Genomic DNA, 27717 nt, shown 5'->3' with positions numbered 1-27717 from the left:
AGACTTCTTGGGAGAAATGACAAAGGAGCCGAGACCTGACAGACCTGGGAGTGTTGTAGCCGAGACAAAAGAGCCAGCTCGGCTCAGCCAGGGAGCAGAAGAGACTAGGCTGGGAGCACAGGCCGTTCAGAGAATGGAATCTCTTACCTTTGTTACAGTTCTGCACTAGACTGCAGCCAACTTATTTCCATAAAACGACATAAGCGAAGACCACTCCACGCAACACTCAGAAAACTAAAGCAGCACCTTTATTTTATACATACAAACAGTATAAAATGTTTATTATGTAAGAGCTGTGTTTTGTTTACAATATATTATATTGCCTCAAGCCAAATGCAAAAAGTTCACACATTATAGTCCCTATTTCATTGTGTTTACAATATATTATATTGTTTAAATGCCACAACCACCGTGTAATTTTTTTTGATACTGAATTCTCTGGAAAAAATGGTAAGGTCAAAATATAGTGTATTGACAGCTTAAAAATAAGGGCAATTAAAAAATGTGACGACATCTAAAAATATGACAATAAAATTTGAAATGCTGTAACTTCAACACTGGGAATAGTTTAATCCAAACCCTTGTGATTTATGCATTTTTGCCCAATTTAGCCTCTCTAATGCTCCCTAGCCTCTAGACACCATGAACGCATTGTAATTTTGAAAATATCTGTCAACTACACAGAAAAGACATTTTAACCTGATCAACTGACATCATATAAAAATCTGTCCTAAAGCACTGAAACAAGAAAATCTGTACCATCACACCACAGACATACTGAGAAAACTTAAAAGGAAGAGTAAATATCAGCTCAGTGACTTATAATGAAGCTAATAAAATTCAGGCCGGTGTTCTTAAGTGTAATGAACATTATTTGAACATTCAACACATGAAAGGTTAACAAAGGCTATGAAATTGGTGTAACTTAAAACGTTTCAGATGTGGAGTTCACCAGATGTAATTGGATTCAGGTGGGTCCCGCCGCTCCTCCTTGGCCTTTTTAAGTGAAGGTGTGTGCTGCCCCAGCCGGGCGCCTGCTGGCCTCGGGGCGTGCATGAGGCTGGCTCCGTACCCTGCAAAATTATTCACAGATTAAAAGAAAAGAAACTACAAATACAGGCTTTTCAGATCCATTATTAACTATTCAAATGAAATCCATTTTGCCTTTTCAACCCACACTCAAAGGGCCACAAAAAGCTACCGGAATGAAAGGATGTTACAGGATCAAGATCTCTACTAAAAGAAACTTGTTCTACTAACTCCATCCAATCTGGCCTCCACCAGGCTTCTCTCGCACTAGATATTTTGACTTTGCAGAAACTCCTGATGCAAAGTCTAGTCAGGTGACTATGACGGGAGGGTTATTCTCCACGCCAGAGCTGGTAAGGATCTAGCACTGAAGCTTTGGATGCTCCTGGAGGATCTGGTCATTGGTCCTTTTCACTGCATTGCAAAAACCAGCCCAGCCCACATCCATTCAGTTAGATGTAACAAAGGTCATAAGGCCAAAAGACCGGGCATAGCTAGTGTACTCACACAAAGCAGGAATTCTCTAAGAATTCACGGATTCCATTATAGGGTTGGAGATGAACTGATTCCTCATTGATGGGGTTGGGAGCCCATTTCTAGCTTCCTTCCAAGTGGAAGGTAGCTCTTCCTCCTACTTATAAACTTAGAAGCTTGGGGCAGTGACCCATTTCTGAGTTTCTAAAATCGATCCAAGACAGCAAGTTGCATTTTAAAGATCTGCCTTCACCTTCCTGTGCATCAGAGTCAAGCTCGGCTCCGTTCATTGCCTAGGGTTTTAAAATGCAAGCACGCCATTCAGCAGTTACCGAGAGCAGAATGCTTCCGTCTCCTGCACATGTATCTTTGACCTGTCGGTGTGCAGGCCAGGAGCTCACAGAACATCCAGACCTGAGCCAACAGCAAGTGGGAGTTGATTCCAACTGCACCACCTGGTGCCACCACGGAGCCTGAATACGATCCCTGGGGTGAGGGGGCGTGAGACAGTTGACCCCAGTGTCCTCCTCCCGCCGTGCCGCCTGGGTGCCTGGGACCGCCCAGCGAGTCACCCTGGGAGTCTGTTTTGAGCATAACTCTTGCCTCTGAGTTTTCTGGTCACCTCCCTCCCATCAAAATTAAACCCCCAAAATTAAACTGATTCTTTGAGCTCAGTTCTCTCAGCTAATGCAAACATGGCTAGAGGGCCCCTCCTGGGAAATGCCTGGCACTTTAATAAAGCACCAGGGCATCTATTTGGCTGCAAGGTCTGAGGCTGAGGCTCCTAGCAGGGCCCGATGTGGAAGTGGCCAAGGCTGAGGCTCCCAGCAGCAGGGTCTCCAAGGGGGGCTGCAGTTGGAAGGTTGGTAAACCTGTCAGCATTGCTCTCGACACCACCGAAGTCCTAACAGAGGGACTGGGTGCCCAGAGGGACCAGTGCCCCGCTTCTCCCTCACTACTCCGGGTGATCACCAGCTCCCAGATGTGACTCTCGGAAGACCTTGGTCTGGAGATACGTGATCTGACATCAAGTCATCCAGAACTTCTGGAAAGGTGCGCTGATTCTGGGACAAGACTTAGGGTTTAAATCCAGCTGAGGGGGGCATAAAGGGTTTGGTTTACTTTTTCCAAAGTGGCTCTAGAAATGGTGTTCCCTATGAGTCTTTTAGTCCAAAGACGATCTTCCGTTAAGCATTCAGCGGTTGTCACCACTGCGTGAAGAGCTGTGCCTCAGAGGAATTCTCTTTTACCTGTGCCCACTTGAAGCCGGTTTAATCAACCACCCAGTCCACTCAGGGGGTGAACAAGAATCAAATCAATGGCCTAGTGTAGACTCAATGAGACACAAACTTACTTAAATGTAAGTGAACAAAGATGTCTGCCTATGTAGAAATTTATCATCTACTGGTGAACACCAAACAATGTAAAAAAATAATAAATTAGAAACACTGAAATAAACAAATATAAATATTTATGTGTTAATATGCATACAAATAAAAATTATATAAATATAATTTAAAAAAATATTTTAAAACTAGTATTTTCCCTCAACAACCCAAGTGCTAATTTCTACTCTTTGGGATACAGTTATCCCCTCTGGATACCCTACATAGAAAAACATCCAATGGAGGATTTGACCAATTTTTTGTGTGTCCAATACGGAGACACAATATGATAGACACAATTTGGGACTGTGTCAGTGAAGAGTATTATATGACTAATGGCTTCTTATCTTCAAAGTACAGTGGTCAGTGGGCCCAGGCTTAGAAGACCAGGCCCTAATGGCCAGGTCACTGTGATCGGTGGGCCCAGGCTTAGAAGACCAGGTCCTAGCTGCCAGGTCATGGCCTCCTTTGCCCATGTGCTGACTGACCATCTCCCTCATCTCCCCCAAGAACCTGGACTCCAAGGGGCAGGGTCTTTCCTGTCTGTGCTACTGAGTGCCTGGCGCCTGGGTTCATGCTTAGGGCAGTGGACACCAATGAATACTCCCTGAATTTAGCAAGTCACATTTTGTGTATAAGGTCAGTGATTCAGCCATATAGTTGGTTCATTTTTGGTGGTCAGTAAATTTGAAAAAAATACAACTCCATCATGACATGTCTTTCCTGGAGAGCTTCATGAATTTTTTCCCTCAAAAGAAGTCATTTGAAACTTACTACAACTAAGAAAATTTAAAGATTTCAGAAAGCACAACTCTACATGTTTTATATTCTAGTTGATAAATCTTAAATTATAAAATCAGAGATAAGCAGGTATGATTTTGTATTTGATTTAAAAATCTTAACTTCACTTGTTTCTTCCATAACTAACATTAGTATTGCCCCAAATCGACCTGTATTACTAATTTGACCTAGAAAATACTCGAGGTGATATCTTAGAGATGTGGTGATATTTTACACGCCAAAGCTTGAATTCCAAAGTTTAGAGAGGGCAAGGGGAGTGGGGGGCCCAAGAGGCAAAGGTGGTGGGCGGACAGCTGGGCCAAGGTCCAGGTTCTCTTTCAGCCCCCGGAGCTGAAACGGCGTGGAAAGCGGGCTCCCACGGGCCCCACTCACTTTTACTGCAGTGTCTTCCGTGCCAGCCTTCTTGACATTGGCATCTGTTGGGCTCGTGGCAGGTTCCGTGGTTGCCGCAGCCAGGCTCGCAGACAGCTAGAGACAAACGCAATAGAGAAAATATGTCCTGAGCTTCCATTTTTCTGCACAATTCCCTAAACTGCTTTGCTTGCAGTTCTTTAGAAGGTGTTAGTTTGGCTTCCTCCCCTAGTTTTGTTTTTTTATTTCTAAGTCAATCTCCAGCTGCCAATTTTGCGCTTTCTGAAAAAGTCCTGAGAGTGACCTTAAACTAAGCACGTCACTCATTCACAGATGTTCAGTGGGATTTGGGAACGGCTGGGCAACGGAAATTTATTTTCCTTAAGAAAACCTCTAATAGCTCAGCGCCCGTACGCAGCGGCTAGGGCACCGGCCACATACACCGGGGCTGGTGGGTTCGAACCCGGCCTAGGCCAGCTAAACAACAATGACAACTACAACCAAAAAATAGCCGGGCGTTGTGGTGGATGCCTCCAAGCTATTTGGGAGACTGAGGCAAGAGAATCGCTTAAGCCTAAGAGTTAGAGATTGCTGTGAGCTGTGATGCCACCGCACTCTACTGAGGGCAACATAGTGAGACTCTTGTCTCAAAAAAAAAAAAAAGAAAGAAGAAGGAAAAAAGGAAACCTGTAAAGTGTGCGTGCAAACGTTTTTGGTCTGAATAACAGTGGGCAGTAGGCACGGAAGGGCTGTGGGAAGAGGCTGTGGCCAGTGTCGCCCCCATGCCCGACTGGCGGCGTGCGGTGGGGGTACTCACGCTTTGAGCAGAGGTCTCCCTGATACCCTTTGGGGCACTTGCACCTGCTCTTCCCAATGCATTTACCTCCATTCCGACAGGGCTGCGGGCATTTGCCTGGGGAGACAAAGGTGCAGACGCTTCATTCAGAGCCCATCACATTTTTCTGAAACATCACAAGGATGTGGGAAGATAAACGCTGCCATCCCTTCCTATGTCTCTCATTCCCCGTCTATTCTGGCTGTTATGTCATTTGAGCTTTGTTTTGGCGACAGGCTCATGCTTTTTTGCTTCTGATTTTGGACACGTGTCCTCTACCCCAATAAATACCCCAAAATGGTGTATTTATGTTACTTTTTAATAAACAGAATAGTCTCTTAACCTGACTCATAAACACTTGTCATTTAAGATATGCCTTACTAAAAATTAAGATACGAATGACCCTCTAAAATGACCTTTCCTCTGAGTGCTGCTTTCGAATGCCACTTTTTCTGCAAGCAGGCCTACACCTGTACCTGATGACTTAAGTCTTAGCCTAGAATTCTCCAGAAAGCAGGACTTGCTTGCAGATAGTTTGCTTGGGGAAGGGATCCTAGGAAACAGGTGGAATGGGAAGAGGGAAGCAGGGAAGGAGGAAAGACTACACGGAAGTGTGAGTCAGTCCCCACGATGCAGCAGGGCTCTCCCTGCCAGGTCCTTCCCAGGAGCCAGTGGGCTGCACCCTGAGAGCTGTCTGAAGGAGGGAGGGGGCGTTTATCCACCAGCATCTGTCTCCCACCTCCAGGGATGGCCCAGGGGCTCAATTCCTGAGGCTCCCCTGTTGTGAGTGTGTGATGCAGCCTGGGTGGACAGCAGAGTACGGGGCAGCTGAGCCAGGTATGGCCTCCTTCACTTGTGCAGACCGGGCTGCAGAGCTGTGGCAGGAGTGTGGGGCTGGCCAGGCGGGCAGCAGGCCCGCACGAAGGTGCCGGTGCCTCACTGCACATCTTCCTGGGCTGTCTCAGACCCTAAGGAGGCATCATTCTCTCTTCTGTTTCTTTGTGCCAAATGAGTGTTGCTAAGGTTTTCCACAGAACTTTAAATTACAGAATTTTAGAGCTGGGATACAGCCTTAGATGTAAAAAGTACAATATAATTGTCTCCCTTCTTACTCCAGAGGCTATTTATTCCCACACTGCAATCTAGCATTTGCCATCCCAAGGCTGAAATTTTGGAAGAAGTGGAAGATAAAACACTGTTCACCCAGAGCTGAAACCACATCCTGTGAGGGGCATAATGATGTTCCAGACAGGGTCAATGTCTGTTAGATTTTGGCAGTGAAGGAATTTTAACTGGTTTGTTTGGTTTTCACTCTAGCAGAGCACTCACGATGAAGATCTCTGGATACCTAAGAAGAGGTCAGGACATCTTCATCCTAAAACAACCTGCCTTTCATTCTCGAAAGCCCTCTTTGGGGAAAAAAAAAAGCCAAAGAAAGTTTTTTGGGTTTTTTTTGCTGTTGTTATTGTTTTTTAAGAAACAGAGTCCCACTCTCTCACCGAGGCTGCCATGCAGCGGCATAATCCTAGCTCACTGCAGCCTCAAACTCCTGGGCTCAAGTGATACCCCCATCTCAGCCGTCCAGAGTGCTGAGGTAACAGGCATGAGCCTCAGAGAAAGCTTTCAAACAGTAAACCACCATATATTATACAGACAAGCACTATTCCTGACAAGTATGAAGTAAGTCCCATAGGAAAATCATTTTACTAAAAACACTTTCTCTTTTTACCTACCTGAAAATACCTTCTTCACATATGAATGGCCTGAAGCAGCGTTTAGCCATTGTGGAGACAGTGTGCCCATAAAAATATTGGGGTGTTATGGATTTCACATGAAAGCTATAACCCAGTTATAACCTAAGCATATGGGGAAAGGGGAGAGAGAGGGGAGGGAGGAGGGAGGTGAGCAGAGGGAGGGGGATTGGTGGGATTACACCTGCGGTGCATCTTACAAGGGTATATGTGAAACTCAGTAAATGTAGAATGTAAATGTCTTAACACAATAACTAAGAAAATGCCAGGAAGGCTATGTTAACCAGTGTGATGAAAATGTGTCAAACGGTCTATAAAACCAGTGTATGGTGCCTCATGATCGCATTAATGTACACAGCTATGATTTAATAAAATAAATAAATAAATGAATAAAAATATTGGGGTGTTAGTGTCTCTTTCAAACTTACAACTATCATTAGATGTTGGGGTTTTTCTGGAACAGGGGTGTTGTAGGACAGGCATTAAAACAACCTGCACAATAGATTACCACCTTTTCATTGGCCATTAAAAATCCAAAAGGATCCTTTTTTGCTAGGTTTGGATATAAAAATACCATTAACCATTTAGTTAAGATCTCAACTCTTACCTGAAAGAAAAAATATCTAAATCTGAATTTCTACTAGCATCAAGGAAACGTCTAACCACAACATATCCACTTGATGGGGCCCTGCCACAGTCCTCTACAGTGCACTGGGGTTTTTCAAGAACGCAAGATATGAGATGGTAATGACACGGCCGGAAAGACAGAGGGCTTTCTCGTGAGATACCTGGTGCGCAGAGATGTCCAGGCTCTGGGAGGGGTCAGTGGGAGACAGTGCCGATAGCGGCTGGTGGAGAGTCTTTTCATCTACTCTACAGGTTTTTTGTTTTCTTGGCAAGGGAGATGTGAGGACCCTTGTTCACCATAGCCAGGACGGAGGATGTTCTCTCTTGGTTCTCACGTGACAGAAATGTGACTGCAGGAGACCCTGGATGTTACAAGGCCACAGCCAGGGCTGATTCAAAGACCAGAGGAGCCAGATTCATGATGACCTGATTGTTCCAAAATTTCAAATCCTGTAAGTATCTTTAATATTCACTTCCTTTTTCTGAAAATGCTTTGCAAGCATATTCTGTCCACTGGATGGGGAAAATTGGGCCAGCCCGTGAGACTGTACAGTTTTACCTAAAGAGATTAACCATTGCCTAAAGACAAACTAATGTGACTAAGTTTAAACAGTTAGTATTTGATTATCTCTCCTTTTTTTTTTTTTTTTTTTTTTGAGACAGAGTCTCATTATGTAGGGTGCTATGGCATCACAGCTCACAGCAACCTCAAACTCTTGGGCTTAAGCGATTCTCTTGCCTCAGCCTCCCAAGTAGCTGGGTACAGTTAGCATTTGTATTATAATCAGTGGATGAGTTCCTGTAGGAAAAATGACATAAGGTAATAATAAAACAAACATTAAACTCCGTCCACCTTTCCTATCGTGGGATAACTTAAATTTGTGACTCTGCTTCAGGAAGGAAAAAGGTAATTGGTTTATGACAAGTGCCAACAATTGTCATCTGTGGGTCTTAAGATTATGGGTGATTTTTAATTGTTTCTTCCAATATTCTAAATTTTTTACAAAGAATATGTTATACTCAGAACTTTTATAATAACAAGAACCTACAAAGTTATTTCAAAAATCCACTTATAACACAGTATAAATAGTTTGTATAGTCTTTTTAATTGAAGGTTTATTAAAGATTCTTGGGAAATCCATGAGCCTTAAAAAACAAGATAAATGCACACACCACCCCCCAGGTACCTTTACCCTGGTTTTAATTGTTGACATACAAGCATACTTCACAGCCAAATGGGAAAGTAGCTTGAGAAGGTACCATTCTTGATAGAAATCAGGAAAAATGAAAATAAAAATGACATCAGAATCCATATTTCATTTAAAATAAAACCCAGATATTAATGCATGTTGGTGAGAATATGGAGAAACTGAAGCCCTCATGCATTGCTGGTGGGAATGTAAAATACTGCAGCCACTTTAGGGAACGGTCTGGCAATTCCTCAAGAGAGCTGTGACCGTTTGACCCAGGAATTCCACTCCTAGGAGTCTGCCCAGAAGAAAGAAAAACTTACGTCCACACAGAAACTTGCACACAAATGATCCTGAAACTTCATGACAGGCCTAGTAAAGGAAGCCAGGCACACCACACTGCATGTCATATGAGCCTGAAAACATTAGGAGGGACGGGGGTGGCACCTGTGGCTCAGTGGGTAGGGTGCCGGCTCCATATACTGAGGGTGGCAGGTTCGAACCCGGCCCCTGCCAAACTGCAACAACAACAACAACAACAACAACAACAACAAAAAAAAAAACCAAACCATTAGGAGGGACCTAGTAAAAGAAGCCAGACACACTGCACTGCATGTTGTCCGACTCCACTCTTGCGAAATACTCAGGGTGAGCAAGTCTGAAGGTCACCAGGGGCCGGGAGGGGATGCAGAGTGACCGCTTGGAGGTGTGGGTTTGCTCTGGAGATGATAATTGCTCTGGAATATGATGGAGGTGATAGTGCCATAACTTTGTCAATACACTGAATTACGTGGAATGTAGTATCTTGAAAAATTCTGCACTTTTTTGCCTCTATCCTTTTAGGGTCATTTTGCAACTCAAGGCCCATTTCCACATTTTCTGGTGATGTGGTCCCTGTCATAGAAACAGGAAATTTCCTGAAAGGATTTGAATAAAACCTGCGGGGCACGGTGGGGGCGAGGAGGGGGTGGTGGGAATCAGGAGCTTTCAAAGACCTACATATTTGGTTAGAACAGTTAGAACAAATGAAACAACAACAACAAAACAAGAATAAATAACATTATCTCTGCCAACAGAAAGTTAATAAACCTAAGGGCATGAAGAGGCATTAAAAAAAAAAGAAGAAGAAAAGAAAGAAAACGAGGCATGAACAAAGATTCCTAACATGAACCGACGGAGCGTGCAGCGTCTGAGAGCGAGAGAAGGGGGGAGGTGGGGAGGGCACTGGGGGACTCAGCTCGGAGACATCTCTATCAGGAAAGGGTAATTATTATAATAAGAATAGGAACCACAGCCAGACAATTAATTACATGTTATGGAAACTTTAGACGTATTTCATTTGAACTCTATGAAAAATGATTACTTCATCTACTACTCACTAAAGCACAAAACCCCAGAAATAAATCAGAGGTTGAAAGTTAAAATAGAAACTCAGCATTATTCAATTTTGAACCCACTATGGTGTCAGAAGCTATAGCCGCACCAGACACAGTGGTGCTCTGTGGACACAGCCCTGCTGGAAATGATGGTGCCACCCACGTGACACACATCCAGAAAGGCAGGGCCGGGCACCCTCAGTGTCCCTCGCGTCCCCTGCGTCCCTCCCAGGGGTGTGTTTCACTGCTGTCCGTCTTCTGGGCCACACAGGAATCTGGAGAGGTTACAGGGACATGTGGCTGGGAGGGGCAGTGCCAAGACAAGCAGAGGGTGTGCTGATTCCCCAGACGGCCCACTACCTCCCACCTCACATTTCAACTTTCCTGAATGGAATCATGCCACACACAGAGTGGGGCGTGGTGGAGCCAAATCCTGCGCTTATAGCTCAGCTACTTACAGTAAACATGCACGTGACAATCCCCGCACGCACAGCCCCTCTGTGCCCGACGTAGGGCATGCTAAGCACCCCAAATGCACAGCCCCTGCTCGATGTAGGACACGCTGGGCATCCCAAATGCAGAGCCCCCTGTGCCCGATGTAGGGCACTCTAGGCACCACAAATGCAGAGCCCCCTGTGCCTGATGTAGGGCACGCTGGGCACCCCAAATGCAGAGCCCCCTGTGCCTGACGTAGGGCATGCTGGGCATCCCAAATGCAGAGCCCTCTGTGCCTGACGTAGGGCGCACTGGGCACCCCAAATGCAGAGCCCTCTGTGCCTAACATAGGGCATGCTGGGCATCCCAAATGCAGAGCCCCCTGTGCCTGACGTAGGGCATGCTGGGCATCCCAAATGCAGAGCCCTCTGTGCCTGACGTAGGGCGCACTGGGCACCCCAAATGCAGAGCCCTCTGTGCCTAACATAGGGCATGCTGGGCATCCCAAATGCAGAGCCCCCTGTGCCCGAAGTAGAGTGCGCCCAGCATCCTACACGCACAGCCCTCTGTGCCCAACTATGCTCTAGTTTCCACTGCCACCTGCTAGTATTTCCCATTCTTGAACTTCAAAGATAGGGCTGGTGCGGCTGACACTGATGGGCCGTGTCCTCCCACCTGGCCCACTGCCTGCGTGGCCCTGCATGCCGGTGTGCGCCATTCCCTTTATTTTTACTGCTGTGCACCTTTCCCCCTCTTTTCTCTTGGTCTAGCCTTTTCTCTGAGATGGGCAGTGGGCTCACTCTAGCTCAGGGTGCCTGGCAGTGAGTGGCAGGGTGGGACCCTCTGTGCCTGCAGAGCTCAGCCTGCAGGTCTGGGCAGAAGTCACGGGCCAGACCCATGAGGAAGGGACAGAACAACGAAGGAGGAAGAAACACAACGTGCAAAAAATCTAGACCCAGCCTGGCCGAGTCCGAGGCCTTTGCTCCAAGTCCTCTCGGCTGAGCTCTGTCACTCTTCAGCTGAGTGAATCAAGTGGCCTAAGACCCTCATTCTCTCTGGGCTTCAGATTCCTCCTGGATACACGGAGGAGTTAGAAGTGTCTATGGCCCCAGCTGAGGAGAGAGCAGAAGCCAACCATACTCACTGATTTCACACTGCTCGCCTTCTAGTCCCGGGGGGCAGACGCACTTTCCGGGGTAGGAGCAGGTACCTCCGTTGAAGCAGGTGTTCGAGCAGTTTGCTGTTAGAACAAGACGGTGAGTTAAACGGAGCAAACACACCACTTAAAGTGAGATGCCGTTTCTTAAGCATCTGCTACTTGCCATTTACTTAGGCAATCCGCTTGACAAATACAGGCATTGTAACTGACAGCCAGACCATCTGCAGATCCCAGAACATAACAGCATTCCACACACACATCACTGCCCACCTCCCAGAGTTTACATCTTACCGAGGAAAGGCCCAGGGGGGAAAACTTTAGCTTTCTAATTTTTTTATAAATATCTATGTCCTTAAAAGGAGAAGAATGCTACAAACCCAAGAAAATAGTTTTGGGGCTCTCTGCGCCTGTGGCTCAGTGAGTAGGGCACTGGCCACATACACTGAGGCTGACAGGTTTGAGCCCAGCCCAGGCCTGCTAAACAACAATGACAACTGCAACCAAAACATAGCTGGCATTGGGGTGGGCTCCTGTAGTCCTAGCTACTTGGGAGACTGAGGCAAGAGAATCGCTTAAGCCCAAGAGTTTGAGGTTGCTGTGAGCTGTGACGCCACAGTACTCTACCCAGGGTGACATAGTGAGACCCTATCTCAAAAAAATAAAAAAAGAAAGAAAGAAAGAAAAGAAAAGAAAAGGTAAGACTCTCTGCTTCCCCTTCCTTTACCCTCCAACCTGGTGTTTACCAAAAACTGTTTTCTTAATCTGCATATACATACAAAAACACAGAAACTAAATAACCTTATGCTAAACAGTAGCTGGGTCATAGACGAGATTAAGAAGGAAATTACCAAATATTTGGCACAAAACGATAATGAAGACACAAATCATCAGAACCTCTGGGATACCGCAAAGGCCGTCCTAAGAGGGAAACTGCAAGCCTTCCTCAAGAGAACGGAAAGAGAGGAAGTTAACAACCTAATGAGACATCTCAAGCAACTGGAAAAGGAAGAATATTCCAATCCCAAACCCAGCAGAAGAAAAGAAACAACTAAAATTAGAACAGAATTAAATGAAATTGAAAATAAAAGGATCATACAACAGATCAATAAATCAAAAAATTGGTTTTTTGAAAAGGTCAACAAAATGGATAAACCTTTGGCTAACCTAACCAGGAAAAAAAGAGTAAAATCTCTAATTTTATCAATCAGAAATGGCAAAGATGAAATAACAACAGACTCCTCAGAAATTCAAAAAATCCTTAATGAATATTACAAGAAACTCTATTCTCAGAAATATGAAAATTTGAAGGAAATAGACCAATACTTCCTAGACTTAGCCAGAATAAAGTGGAAATGTTGAACAGGGTTATATCAAGTTCTGAAATAGCATCAACTCTACAAAATCTCCCTAAAAAGAAAACCCCGGGACCACATGGCTTCACATCAGAATTCTACCAAACCTTTAAAGAGGAACTAGTACCCATATTACTCAACCTTTCCCAAAATATAGAAAAAGAAGGAATACTAACCAGCACATTCTATGAAGCAAACATCACCTTGATCCCCAAAGCAGGAAAAGACCCATCAATGAATATTGATGCAAAAATATTCAACAAGATCCTAGCAAACAGAATCCAGCAACACATAAAACTAATTATACACCATGACCAAGTGGGTTTTATCCCAGGGTCTAGAGGCTGGTTCAATATACGTAAATCTATATAATTAATCACATAAACAAAATAAAAAACAAAGACCATATGATTCTCTCAATTGATGCAGAAAAAAACTTTTGACAATATCCCAGCATCCTTTCATGATCAGAACACTTAAGAAAATTGGTATAGAAGGGACATTTCTTAAACTGATAGAGGCCATCTACAACAAACCCACAGCCAACATTGTATTAAATAGAGTTAAATTGAAATCATTTCCACTCAGATCTGGAACCAGGCAAAGTTGCCCACTGTCTCCACTGCTTTTCAACATTGTAATGGAAGTCTTAGCCATAGCAATCAGGCAAGAAAAGGTGATCAAGGGTATCCATATAGGATCAGAGGAGATCAAACTTTTGTTCTTTGCAGATGATATGACTGTATATCTGGAAAACACCAGGGATTCTACTAGAAAACTCTTAGAAGTGATTAAGGAATACAGCTGCATCTCAGGTTATAAAATCAACACTCATAAATCTGTAGCTTTTATATATACCAACAATAGTCAAGCTGAAAAAATGGTCAAGGACTCTATTCCTTTCACAGTAGTGCCAAAGAAGATGAAATATTTGGGAGTTTACTTAACAAAGGACGTGAAAGATCTCTATAAAGAGAACTATGAAACTCTAAGAAAAGAAATAGCTGAAGATGTTAACAAATGAAAAAACATACCATGCTCATGGCTGGGAAGAATCAACATCGTTAAAATGTCCATACTACCCACAACAATATACAATTTTAATGCAATCCCTATTAAAGCTCTACTGTCTTAGTTTAAAAATCTTGAAAAAATAATACTTCATTTTATATGGAATCAGAAAAAAAACTAAAATAGCCAAGACATTACTCAGAAATAAAAACAAAGTGGGAGGAATTACACTACGAGACCTCAGACTATCCTATAAATCAATAGTGATCAAAACAGCATGGTACTGGCACAAAAACAGAGAGGTAGATGTTTGGAACAGAATAGAGAACCAAGAGATGAACCCAGCTACTTACCGTTATTTGATCTTTAATAAGCCAATTAAAAACATTCAGTGGGGAAAAGATTCCCTATTTAACAAATGGTGCTGGGTGAACTGGCTGGCGACCTGTAGAAGACTGAAAGTGGACCCACACCTTTCACCATTAACTAAGATAGACTCTCACTGGATTAAAGATTTAAACTTAAGACATGAAACTATGGGGGGTGGGGCCTTGGTGTGTGTCACACTTTATGGGGGCAAGACATGATTGCAAGAGGGACTTAACCTAACAATTGCAATCAGTGTAACCTGGCTTATTGTACCTTCAATGAATCCCCAACAATAAAAAAAAAAAGATATGAAACTATAAAAATATTAGAAGAAAGTGCAGGGAAAACACTTGAAGAAATCAGCCTGGGCGAATATTTTATGAGGAGGACCCCCTGGGCAATTGAAGCAACACCAAAAATACATTACTGGGATCAGATCAAACTAAAAAGCTTCTGCACAGCCAAGAACACAGTATGTAAAGAAAGTAGACAGCCCTCAGAATGGGAGAAGATATTTGCAGGTTATGTCTCCAACAAAGGTTTATTAACAAGAATCCACAGAGAACTCAAATATATTAGTAAGAAAAGAGCAAGTGATCCCATGTCAGGCTGGGCAAGGGACTTGAAGAGAAACCTCTATGAAGAAGACAGGCACACGGCCTACAGACATATGAAAAAAATGCTCATCATCCTTAATCATCAGAGAAATGCAAATCAAAACTACTTTGAGATATCATCTAGCTTCAGTAAGATTAGCCCACATCACAAAATCCCAAAACCAGAGATGTTGGCGTGGATGTGGAGAAAACGGAACACTTCTGCACTGCTGGTGGGAATGCAAATTAATACGTTCCTTCTGGAAAGATATTTAGAGAACACTTAAGAGATCTAAAAATAGACCTAGCGTTTGATACTACAATTCCTCTACTAAGTATGTATCCAGAAGACCAAAATTCACTTTATAACAAAGATATTTGCATCAGAATGTTTGTTTCAGCCCAATTCATAATTGCCAAGTCATGGAAGAAGCCCACGTGCCCATCGACCCACAATGGATCAATAAATTGTGGTATATATACACTGTGGAATATTATGCAGCCTTAAAGAAAGATGGAGAGTTTACCTCTTTCATGTTTACGTGGATGGAGCTGGAACATATTCTTCTTAGCAAAGTATCTCAAGAATGGAAGAAAAAATATCCAATGTACTCAGCCCTACTATGAAACCAATTTATAGCTTTCTTATGAGAGCTATAACCCAGTTATAGCCCAAGAATATGGGGAAAGGGGAGAGGAAGAGGAGGGGGGGGTAGAGGGAGGGTGATTGGTGAGACCACACCTATGGTACATTTTACAAGGGTACATGTTAAATTTACTAAATGTAGAATATAAATGTCTTAACACAATAACTAAGAAAATGCAGTGAAGGCTATGTTAACCTGTTTGATGAAAATATTTCAAATTGTATATAATACCAGCACGTTGTACTCCATGATTGCATTAATGTACACAGCTATGATTTAATAAAAAAAAAAAAAAAAGAAAAACTATTTTACAAATAAAGGGAGAGGGGGCTCCGAAAAAGGGGAAAACAAATTCCTTTCAGAATTGGATGAAGAGATTCATCTGACCTAACAGGAGTTTTTTGTTGTTGCTGTTGTTTTTGTTTTTTGAGACCGAGTCTCACTTTGCTGCCCTCAGTAGAGTGCTGTGGCATCATAGCTCATAGCAACCGCAAACTCTTGGGCTCAAGAGATCCTCTTGCCTCAGCCTCCCGAGTAGTTGGGACTACAGGTACCTGCCATAATGCCTGGCTTTTTTTTTTTTTTAAGAGATGGGGTCTCGCTCTTGCTCAGGCTTGTCTTCAACTTGTGAACTCAGGCAATCCATCCACCTCTGGTTCCTGGAGTTTTAGTATTGCAGGCGTGAGCCACTGCACCTGGCCTCTAATAGGAGTTTTTGAAACAGACTTTTATGTCAGTGGAGAAAGGAGTGATTATATTCCAAAAAAGGACTGACTGTGGTCCATGGGAAGGGAGCTGGTGGCAGTGGGCGGGGACAGAGCTGGCTGAGCAGCAGTGAGAAGCCGTGACTGACTGGGGAGCGACAGCACTGTCCAGCTGTGCACCCTGCTCCCTCACTCTCATGTCAGTTTCTGGAATGTCACCGTTCACTGGCACCTAAAACACAGGGAGGGCAGAGAAATGGAGACAGGGGAGAGAAAATACCTCAAAGTGGATGAGCTGGCTCCTTCTGTAAAGGAAATTAGAATTAGAGCTTGAGTTGTTAGCAATTCCGGCTGTGTGCCTTCATGTTCTTGTCTCTTATCAAAGAGGCCAAATTTGGCCATAGATGAACAAAAGCTAAAGTAGGAAATCAGAAAGGAAATCTGGAAATTGTACGTGCATGCTTCCTTTTCGGAAAAAAAGCCCAAGTATAATGGACGAGGAACGTCGTGCGTTGTAACCAGTAAATGTGGTGTTTGAAGTCACCGCTGTCTCGCAGCCTGTGGTACTCGCAGCGGCAGCATCTCAGCACAGGACTGAGGGTTTCAGAGAGGCAGTGCTCCAGCCTTCTCTTTGCTACTCGCCACTAAAGTGGCTGGGGCTAGAGAGCAGTCTGTGTGTGTTCCGCCTGCCCACTTGCCCTTGTTTGTCTAAGAGGAAATGACAAACATTTGGATCAGTGCCACTTGGAAGGTGCTCTGTGGACACTGTCCCTTACTGACAGCTTCACTGAAAAATATAGAATCTGACAACAACCAGGGGCGTCCACCCTTACACACTGGAAGAAGAGTTGTCTTGGGCCACACATTAAAAACACAAACACTGACAAAAGCTGATGAGCAGATAAAAAGGTCGGTGCATGATTTTCAAGATACCCCCACCACAGATAAGCAAACACGTCCCCACATGACCTGCAGGTGGCCTGCAGCTGGGGCAGGACACACCCGGTGGCCAGACCCTCAGTACTTGCATAACATTTTACTGTCCTGACCAAACTTCCCTATATTTCTGTTGTGTAATAATTCTTGACTAGAAAAATGGAGCCAGAGACACTGAGTCCCTCTTACTGGGGCTGCCAGTTTGCTGGTCAGTGTTTAGCATTACCTCAGTTCCTGGATTCTGGGACAGATGTCCCAAGGGCCAATGAAAATTACTCTTAAACTTTCATTCAAATATATAGTACTAATGTGGAGCTCCATGTCAGTAATTAAACCATTTTCCAGAAGTTCCATACTCTCTCTTAGATAATAAAAGCATCTTTTTGTTGAGATAGTACCAGATATGATTTCTTTCCTTTTTTTTTTTGTGCAGTTTTTGGCCAGGGCTGTGTTTGAACCCACCACCTCTGGCATGTGGGGCCGGTGCCCTACTCCTTTGAGCCACAGGCACTGTCCAAGCAAATATTATTTCTTTATGTTCCCAAATCTTCTGGGATATGGAGTGGGATTTCAAAAGACCTCCCAAAAGAATTTTTTAAAAAATGCGGCGCCTGTGGCTCAGTCGGTAAGGCGCCGGCCCCATATACTGAGGGTGGCGGGTTCAAACCTGGCCCTGGCCAAACTGCAACCAAAAAATAGCCGGGCGTTGTGGCGGGCGCCTGTAGTCCCAGCTACTCGGGAGGCTGAGGTAAGAGAATCGCGTAAGCCCAGAAGTTGGAGGTTGCTGTGAGCTGTGTGAGGCCACGGCACTCTACCGAGGGCCATAAAGTGAGACTCTGTCTCTACAAAAAAAAAAAAAAAAAGCTATTGGGGTGGCGCCTGTAGCTCAAGGAGTAGGGCGCTGGTTCCATATGCCGGAGGTGCAGGGTTCAAACCCAGCCCCGGCCAAAAACCACAAAAAAAAAAATGAGTAGTAGTAAGATCTTTCATTTGAAAGGTAAGACAGAATGTAAAATGTACTGGAATATTGATCGATTCCTTCTGCAGTGACCATGCAATTTTTGTGCCACCGTAGCACTGGAAAATATTACAACTGACACTTCAGTGTGCAAACCTCATTGGTAATGGCCACGTCTGCATAAGCAGGCCTCACAAACGATCTCTTTAAACCTGTGAATACGTGAGCTCTTCATCCAAATCTCTGAAGGATGCGTAGCTTTGAGATAAGACGAGCTCAATTCTGCTTCAAGAAATGTCCAGTTTTGAACTCACAGAGATGCTGAATGTTGAAGTCAGACAAATAAAAAGACTAATAAAGAATTTTACTCAGTGGCCATTAACTCTTATCAGTGTCATCTTGAAATTTTACGGATACACAATTTTAAAATGATTTTAAATCCAATGCTATAGTTTTCAAAGACCGCTTTAAGATGGAAATGTATCCACATATTATCTCAATGTCACTATCACATATGGCTCAAGGGTGAGGGCAGGAAGGTCAAAACCTGATTCCAAGTCTGAAGGTGGAGAAAGCAGAGATGAAGCTGACTGGCCGGGCCCAGCGGCACCCGCAGGGGAACCGAGACCTGATGAAGTACCCTGGCTGGCAACCCGGCACCGTGGAAGATGTAAATTTGACTCAAATGACCTCATTTTGCTTAAGTGAGAATGAGATGGATAATATTTCACATATATCAAAAGGAGAGTCAAATCAGACAATTATTTGAAATTACTTTGTATGTCACAAACTAGCAGAAAACCATACATTATTATTCTGACTCATGCTGAGGGGTCTTTCCCTTCTTTAAAACAAAACAAACTGCTCATTGCAATCCTACTGATACTGAGTGATCACTACAGAGACATTTCTCAAAAATAAAACTTATCATTCTATTTCAGTTCATATATATGCTCATGCAACCAGCATTTTGGATGCAAGGATAACTTCATTAAATATAGATATGTTGCAGAGATATTCTTTTTTTTTTTTTCCACTTAAAAGATGTGAACTGGGCAAAATTGACAGGTATCTTGTAAAGAGTATGAATCGCTCAATAATATTTTAGGGCCAATTAGAGTCACTAAAATCTGGCTATGTTGCTGCCATGTTAAGAAGGAAAAACTTATTTCCCAGGGAGATGATCTGTGAGCAGGGTATTGAATTGGGAGTCAGCAAACTCCTAGGTCAGGCGATTTAGAGCAGGCTATTTAATTTAGAAGCTCACCCACAAAACTGATATAGGACATACCAAAATTTTGTAAGTTAGAGATAGATTCTATCCACAAACATCTACGTTTCTATAATATGAACTGTCCATGGGAGACAGCTGTCCAGCCCAGGACAGTGTTTCTTCTGCCCATCCTGATGGAACCACAAGGCTAATTCCTACCCATGGAATAGCTGTGGACGTTTTCTGGGTCAAATCTGGGCTTATGTAATTTTTATTTTCAGCAGTTTCTACTCTAATCTTTCCCTGCTTGTTGGCTGGGTCTGGAGAGCTCTACAGCTTTAGGCAGGATCCCAGGTGGATGGTGCATGGGCCCTGAGTCACCCTGTGGAGCAGAACAGCTCTGCCCCCTGGCCAGGTATCCCTGCACCAAAGTGAGCAAAATAAGCTTTCGCTGGGTGAAGCTGCACTAAAATTGGGTTAAGTGATTACAGCAGCCACTTTACCCTAAGGACACACCTTGTGTGTTAAGAGCTGTTAAGAAAAACTAAGGACATTTTAAGTACCATTCCTCTAGCAAACATTTTAAACATAAAAAGAATTGTGTTTTGAAAAAACAAAATTTGTTACCTTTATCGCAATTGATGCCATAGAATCCAGGTGGGCAGATGCAGAAGCCGGGAGTCACACAGAGTCCACCGTTCATGCACCGCGGGGTGCACAGGGCTGGGGGGAGGGGTGCCCGAGTAAGGCCAAATGGGTTTTGGAGCAGGACCATTTTGAAATGTCAATAATAACGACAGGTCTACATTTTCAAGCTTTCACTCTAAAATGGCTACTCTTCAGAAAGTTTGCTATATTAAAAACAATTTTTGTGTTATAAATTGGACTATTTTTCAGCTTCTCACTCAAGTTCTTTTTATTATTTTTTATTTTATTTATTTTTTTTGGCCAGGGCTGGGTTTGAACCCGCAACCTCCAGCATATGGGGCTGGCGCCCTACCCTCTGAGCCACAGGCACCGCCCTTATTTATTTTTTAATTGTTTTTGTTTTATTATTTTTTTCTACCCTGGGTAGAGTGCCATGGGGTCACAACTCACAGCAACCTCAAACTCCGGGGCTCAAGTGATCCCCCCACCTCATCCTCTGAAGTAGCTGGGATTAGAGGCACCTGCCACAACACCCAACTTGTTCTTCTATTTTTAGTAGAGACAGGATCTCACTCTCACTCAGGCTGGTCTGGAACTCCTGAGCTCAGGCGATCCACCTGCCTCAGTCTCCCAGATGCTGGGATTACAGGCCTGAGCCCTGGCACCCAGCCTCTCACTCAAGTTCTTAGAGAAGACTTCTGAACGTATCCCATTTGAATGCCTGATTAATTTTTTCCCGGAATCATTTCAACTAAGATGAGGTCTTTTTAAAACTAAATATTTTCTCTCTCCATTTCTTTTATCTTCTAATTCTAAGATAATTGCAAAAAGCAAAGTTTTAAAATATTTGAATTTCTTAAAGATTAAAAATATTTTGCTTACTCTGGTCAAATAAACTCTTACTATTTAGGCATAAATACCCCTTTTTTGGTTATCTCTTTTTTCATATAATTTTTATAAAAGTAATTTCTTGAAATTGATATGATTTTATGAAAAATCATAAAAATGATTTTTACGATTTTTAACTTCATAACTCAGATGTAGTGTTAATTGCAATGAAGACAGTTTTAACTAGAATAATTTCAAATCAATGGTAATACTAGTTTTGGGTTTTTTTTTTTTGTAGAGATAAGAGTCTCACTTTATCGCCCTCAGTGGAGTGCCGTGGCGTCACAGCTCACAGCAACCTCCATCTCCTGGGCTTAGGTGACTCTCCTGCCTCAGCCTCCCGAGTAGCTGGGACTACAGGCACCCGCCACAACGCCTGGCTATTTTTTTGTTGCAGTTTGGCCGGGGCCGGGTTTGAACCCGCTGCCCTCGGTATATGGGGCCAGCAACCTACCCACTGAGCCACAGGCGCCACCGGGTAATACTAGCTTTTAAACCCAACTTAAGCAGAGGGAAAAGAATGCAAACTTTCATAAAATTATACCAAAGTCCAGCACATATAATAGTGGGGGGGTATGAGGAATAGCCACAGAAGTGAATACTGTGCCCAAAGTTCTCTGTCCCTGTCATCACGACAACAGGATTTAACAGAAAAGATACTTCTAGAAGAAATACTTTCAATAACTCTTCTGTGGCTTTTTCAAAAGTTTTACTAGTCCTTATAATAATGTGACAAGAAAAATGATTTCAGGTGTTAACAATTCCTGAGGTCTCCCCGGTGATGTCCGAGTGCTCAGAGGCTGGCGGGGGAAGTCAGCTCTCCCCGTCCCCTACCTTTCTCGCAGTGAGGGCCGAAGAATCCGTCCGGACACTCACAGACACGTCTCTCATTACAAAAGCCTCCGTTTCGGCAGCCTCCGGGGCACTCAGCTTCACCAAATGGAAACAAGGTTATATAGACACCCTTGAAATCACGGTGGCTGAGTCACAGGTGCACGAGACATCAGAGGTGGTGACTGGCTGAATACCTGCACTTCCACCCCGTCCTCTCTGTACCATGCGGACTTCACTACATCTTCACAGCACACTTTGCTCTCTCTCTCCTCTTTCCAGAGCAGGGGCTCATGGAGTAATGAAAACAAGGTTTATTCTGCTGTCGCCCCACTTGTCAATCTTCTGTACTGTAATAGGATGCATGGTCTGCCTCCTGTATTCACTCTCGGAGGGCAGAGTGACTTCTGAGGCACTTTTAAGCACTGGAGCTCCACAGCTCAGATTCTGCACTGGAGAAGCTTGGGCCGGGGGTGGGAGGGATGAGAAAGGAGCAGGGTATAGTATGTGGTGCCTAAGGGGGCACTGGGCACGGCGAGAGGTGCTGAGGCTTTGGCCTGGCGGAGATCACTGGTGTCACGGTGACTCCTGCCTGTCTTCCATGGCTGTTAGCACCATGATGTGGGCAGGATCTCAGTAGCGTTGCCTTTAACAGCTGGAAGTTCTGGGAATGACTGGCAACCTTGCTAAGAAGAGCCAGGCCAAGCAAAGGGGACACATGACCGCAGGTGAAACGCTACGGGGGCCTCCCCAAGATTGCACAGAGAGCGTGTGGACAAGGAGTGTTGGAGCCCCTAAAATTGTAAGTGGGGTCCAAGGCAGAGGAAGCTGTCTCAGCCTGTTACCAAGTCCTGGGTTTACCATCCCTCCCCCGTGGTATGGTTATACAGCAATTATTCCAGAAAACTGTATATATAAATTTTTGCCCAAATCGCACCCAAAGGCACTATGGGCCTTTTCTTGAATCTTACCTTGTTGGCACGTTTTAAAGAAGATAGCATTCTGAGGCGTCTGGAGGATGGGGCTGCCCTCAGAATTCATCACGATCACATTCACTTCGAACGCTGCCACCCCGTCTTGTTTTCCAAGACACGGGAAACCGACTTGAACGACTAAAAGGAAAAGAGAGGAAGTGTGGAGAGAGAGAGTTCACCCGGCTGATCCCAGCTCCGCGGAGAACTTGGGAGAGAGAAAGAACAAAGCAAAAACATGGCCATTCCATGACCTCCTCGTGTGTCCACCGATTGTGAACTGTATTTCAATTGCTGGGGCCTTCTCCACCAAACTTGAAGGTCATGCTGGCTGTACCTCACCGACACAGAATTAGGAATCTGTAGGAGACAGCTGAAAAGAAACCCCTTGGTAATAAGGGAATGGGGAAGGGACTGGTCTCTCGTTAAACAGCACAAGAGCAGTAGCATGGGAGAGCAGGAGAGAACATACATCGTTGCTCGTATTACACCTGTGGTGTAAATGCCACGGAGCACGTCTATAAATCGCCACGGGAGAAGTTAGTCGAAGCTCCTGCTAGGCTCCTGCACCTTTGAGCTGCTCTGGCCCCTCTGGCCTGACTGAGACAACAGGCTCCTCCTGATGGGGAGCATCACCTGACTGAGACAACGGGCTCCCTGACCTATGAGGAACCATCCCAGAGCAAGCCTGGACAGTGGTCTGCACACTGGCAGTTTCATGGGCTGGGGCCGGGGCCAGCGACCTAGCATCCTGGCTCTGACAGGAATCGTTTGTCCATAGTCTGGGCTTGTGCTATCTTGATAAAAACATTCTCTCTGGAAATTAAAGACACAAAAGTAGGCACAGACTGATGAATGGGGGGAAGAAACTCTGTGGGCTCCTTCACCATCAGTTTCCGTACAACGCAGAAAGAGCTAACTCACTAAACAGTGCCTGTGAGCAGGACTCCACTGGAAGTGACAAAATATCTTCTTGGATAATACGTCATAACTCACACCAGACTCCAATCACTGGACAGAGTTAATGCAGTTAATAATTTTCTCGGGCTGTTTGTTACTGTGAAGAAGTGGCTGTATCTAGGGGAAGAGCCTTTGGCCTGACGAAATAATCTCGGAGATAGGCTCATGTGTATGGTCTAGGTTCCAGAGGGAAGCCACTTCTTCTTGTGAGTGTGAGGGTGACTTGCTGTGTGCAGGTGCTGACCAAGAAGCCACACTGCTGGGGACAGAAGTGCTGTGCAGAGGGCAAGGAAGCCACCCAGTGTGGGACACGCTCGAGTCATGGGTGGAGCTAGGCTGAGTCACACGTGCCTATTGGCTGAGAGGCTGATTATGTAAATGTCCAAGATCCTCCGGACAATGTTGGCATGCTCCCTGGGAAAGGTGATCCAACTGGACCTGCCAGACGCTGGGGCTTCCCGACACACACAGAGACATGACTGACAGGTGGATATGGGATTGGACTTCAGTCTGTTTCTGCAATGCAGGTTACGGCTACTGCCAAGCTTGGGAAAATCACATCAAACCACGAAAAATCCTTTCTCCCTAGGTTTACAAGAAGAAATGAAAACTGGAAATCAGTCTGGGCTGGATACAAGCTGGGCATATGATCGTCTTAATGTGCTCGGCAACCACAAACCCCACTCTAGGCATCGGCAGAGTTGGTATTTGGGACTGCGCCGTTCTCACAGTCACATGACCTTCCCATTGCCCTGAATCTTTGGATGTGAACATTGCAAATAATCAGTTATATGATGAGAAGGAAATACAGATAATTTAACAGAAACAAAAAGAGCAAGAAAACCAAAATCATGTCTAGAGTTGCAAAGTAAAATGGTCCCCATTGATAAAACTTGGCTTAATGAAATCCTATATATGAAAATGCCAGTTTACAAAACAAAACAAAAAAATCCAGGAGATTTCTTTTTCAGAAGGAAGCAAGGCAGTTGACAAAGTGTTTGATTGCTTGCCCCATTTATACATTATTCAGTTACAAAACTTTGTTTACCCTTCTCCTGAATCTTTTATATGGATAGGTAGGCGACGAATTCTTCTGAGGCAGAAAAAGATGGGAGAACCTGAAGGGACATTTAACACAGAACTTTCAGAATGTTCCTCACCACAATCCACACTTCCTCATTTTCCTGGGGCTTCTTTTTCCTGGACCTTACTTGGCCTCTTCCTTGAAGGCTCCCTGCTTTTCTTAAAAAGGGACTTCAGTTTTATTTTAGCTTTCAGAAGCTTGGTATGGAAGACAAGATATTTGAAAGTAAACTCCTTTCCATTTCTGCTTGTCAGCATCGTCAAATTTCAAGACATGCTCTACACACTGAGTATCAGAAAATGTCTTACTGGCCAGGCACTGTGGCTCACGCCTATAAGGCCAGCACTCCAGGAGGCTGAGGCAGGACCAAGACCAGCCTGAGCAAGAGACCTTGTCTCTACTAAAAATAGAAAAATTAGCCGGGCTTTGTGGTGGGCACCTGTAGTCTCAGCTACTCAGGAGGCTGAGGCAGGAGGATCACCTGAACCCAGGAGTTTGAGGTTGCTGTGAGCTATGATGCCACAGCACTCAACACGGGTGACAGAGTGAGACTCTGTCTCAAAAACAAAAAGTCAAATTAAATATATAGGAAGTTCAGTTAAGAGCAATCGTTAGTTCCTCCACATCTTCAGATGTGCTAAAAGCAGACCATTCACAAGTCTGGTTAAACTAAATTGTGACTCCATGCTCACGCGCTCCAGATGTCAGCTGTTGGGGAGAAGAGCAGCCATGATCGGAACCCTGAACCACAGGAAAGAGCTAGGAAATAAAGTCTAGAAGTTAGGAGCTATGTAGTTTATGGTTTCAATGAATTAATTTTTCTTTTTTTTTTTTTTTTTTTTGGCGACACAGAGTTCTACCCTATGCCCTGAGCATAGTGCAATGGTGTCATAGCTCACTGCAACTCAGAGTCAGACTGTGGGCATCCAGCTGCCTCAGCCTCCAAAGCCACTGGGATTACAGGCGCTCACCAGGGCGCCCAGCTGGGTTTCTCCATTTTTTTCATGAGTCAGGGTCTCTTTCTCAGTCAAACAAGCCTCTAACTCCTGAGCTCAAGCAATCCTCCCGCCTCAGCCTCCCACAGTGCTGGGATCACAGGCGTGAGCCACTGCGCCCAACTCGATGAATTAATTTTTAATGTAAAAGTAGAAATTAATGGAAGATGTGATAAATCACACCATTATGCTTGCCCGTTTTTCAATTTAAAACCCAAGTAGAAATTCTATTTTCTTGTGTGCAAACTCTCCTTGTCTTTCTTTCTGCTTATATAAATTTTATCTGTAAGACCATTTAGATAATAATTGAACACCCTCAGAGTTTAAAAATCAAACACCTTAACAATTTTAAAGAATTTTGCTTTAAAAAAAAAAGAAACACCACAACCTGACTGTGGTTAGCCTGGTCTCTGGTAGCTGCCTATCGTGAACCTGTTCTCTGCACCCACACTGCAATTCACGAAGTTCCCCACCTGGGGTGTCCATAATGTGCTGACGGCGCACCCAGTGCTTGGACTGCGCTTTCTCCTCCCGTTCAACTTTCAAGGCCAAAATCAAATAGCACTTACTCTGTGTAGCCTTTTCTAATTGCCCCCATCCTAAATAATTCCATGTATATATTTCCCAGTCGCCTCTATTGTGATTTTATCATCATATGATGATTTATTTAGGGTCTGCAGCTTTTGCTAGGGATGAGATTTTCAAAGGTGAAAACCATATCATACTTGTGTTTGTAATCTCAGCACTTAGCACATTGTCTGTCACGAGCAGGCACTGACAGGTGCCATACACACCATGGAGACACACCCATATACCATCACGTCACAGGCACACACCTGCCCATGCACACATGCACACACACACACAGAAATTCACCACAGATAGTGAGAGACGCAGGCAAAAAATACTAACAGCATGCAGAAAAAGAGCAAAGGCAGGGCAAGCACACTCTTCCAAAGAGCAACCTAAACGTGAGAGTCACGTGCTTCTGCAGCAATACCCAGATGAGGGGAGAGCCACTCTCACCAAAACCTAGATGAAATTAGGCAGATGTTGGGTACCAAGGCCAGTCGATGCTGTACAATCTTAAAAAAAGGTGAATATTGATAAAACAACACAGAAATAGGCATCTACCCAGAACAAAAAAGTCATTTTTTTCATAAGGACATCTGCACTAGATTGTTTATCACAGCTTAGTTAACAACCACCAAGATGTAGAAACAACCTAAGTGCCCATCAGCCCAAGAATGGATTAACAAGCTGTGGTGTATGTATAGCGTGGAATACTATTCAGCATAAAAGGGAGACCTTACATCTTTTGTATTAACCTGAGTGGAGGTGGAACACATTCTTCTTAGTAAAGTATCATAAAAATGGAAAAGCAAGTATCCAATGTACTCAAGACTAATAGGAAGCCAGTAGACAATCTAATACACACCCACACAGGAGAAAAACTCAACTCAGTTCAACCTGGGGTAGGGAGAGGGGAGGAGGGAAGGGGGCTGGTGTGCTCCCACCGAAAGGGCACAATGTAAGGGTATGTGGCACGCCTCCTGGGGGAAGGACACGACTACAACAGAGACTCTACCTAACAAATGCTAACACTGTCACCTAATTCTTTGTACCCTCAAATTAACCTGAAATTAAAAAAAAAAAAAATAAAACAATTAAAATACAAAAAATAAAAAAAGACATGCATATTCAGAAAAGCTAAAAACAAAAACAAACAAACAAACAAAACAAACACCTCTGCCCAGCATGGTGGCTCATGCCTGTAGCCTGTAATCCCAGCACTCTGGGAGGCCTAAGCAGATGGATCCCTTGAGCTCAGGAGTCTGAGACCAGCCTGCGCAAGAGCAAGACCCCATCTCCAGTAAACATTCCAGAGAAATAAGCCAGGCGTTGTAGCAGACGCCTGTAGCCTCAGCTACTTGGGAAGCTGAGGCAAGAGGATACTTCAGCCCAAGAGTTTGAGGTTGGTGTGAGCTATGACATCATGGCACTCACTCTACCCAGGGTGACAGAGTGAGACTCTGTCTCAAAACAAAATTCAGAAATACTTTAGTGTGAGCACAGCTCAGATGGAGCACACATCCACACCAGGTGCAGAGTGACAGGCACACCAGCCAGGGCAAACTCAC

The 27717-nt window shown here is 44.3% G+C and overlaps 1 protein-coding gene across 2 annotated transcripts in view; it reads right to left on the bottom strand.

Moving 5' to 3' along the window:
* Positions 1-226: 226 nt before the first annotated feature.
* Positions 227-27717, bottom strand: part of WIF1 (WNT inhibitory factor 1) — an 81083-nt gene continuing 53592 nt past the window's right edge. Inside the window, exons 4-10 of one of the 2 annotated variants that reach the window (XM_053557562.1) lie at positions 22538-22678; positions 21570-21665; positions 19827-19922; positions 11399-11494; positions 4858-4953; positions 4062-4157; positions 227-1073 (exon numbers count right to left, since the gene is read on the bottom strand). In XM_053557562.1, the coding sequence (XP_053413537.1) occupies positions 949-1073; positions 4062-4157; positions 4858-4953; positions 11399-11494; positions 19827-19922; positions 21570-21665; positions 22538-22678 (746 nt within the window). In that variant the 3' untranslated portion in view covers positions 227-948. The remainder of the gene's footprint in view (positions 1074-4061; positions 4158-4857; positions 4954-11398; positions 11495-19826; positions 19923-21569; positions 21666-22537; positions 22679-27717) is intronic. The other variant, XM_053557563.1, reaches the window with a different exon arrangement.

Source organism: Nycticebus coucang, chromosome 12, assembly GCF_027406575.1.
Source record: "Nycticebus coucang isolate mNycCou1 chromosome 12, mNycCou1.pri, whole genome shotgun sequence".
Lineage (NCBI taxonomy): Eukaryota > Metazoa > Chordata > Mammalia > Primates > Lorisidae > Nycticebus > Nycticebus coucang.
Note: the sequence above shows the minus strand (reverse complement) of the source record. Positions and strands in the feature narration are given on the sequence as shown.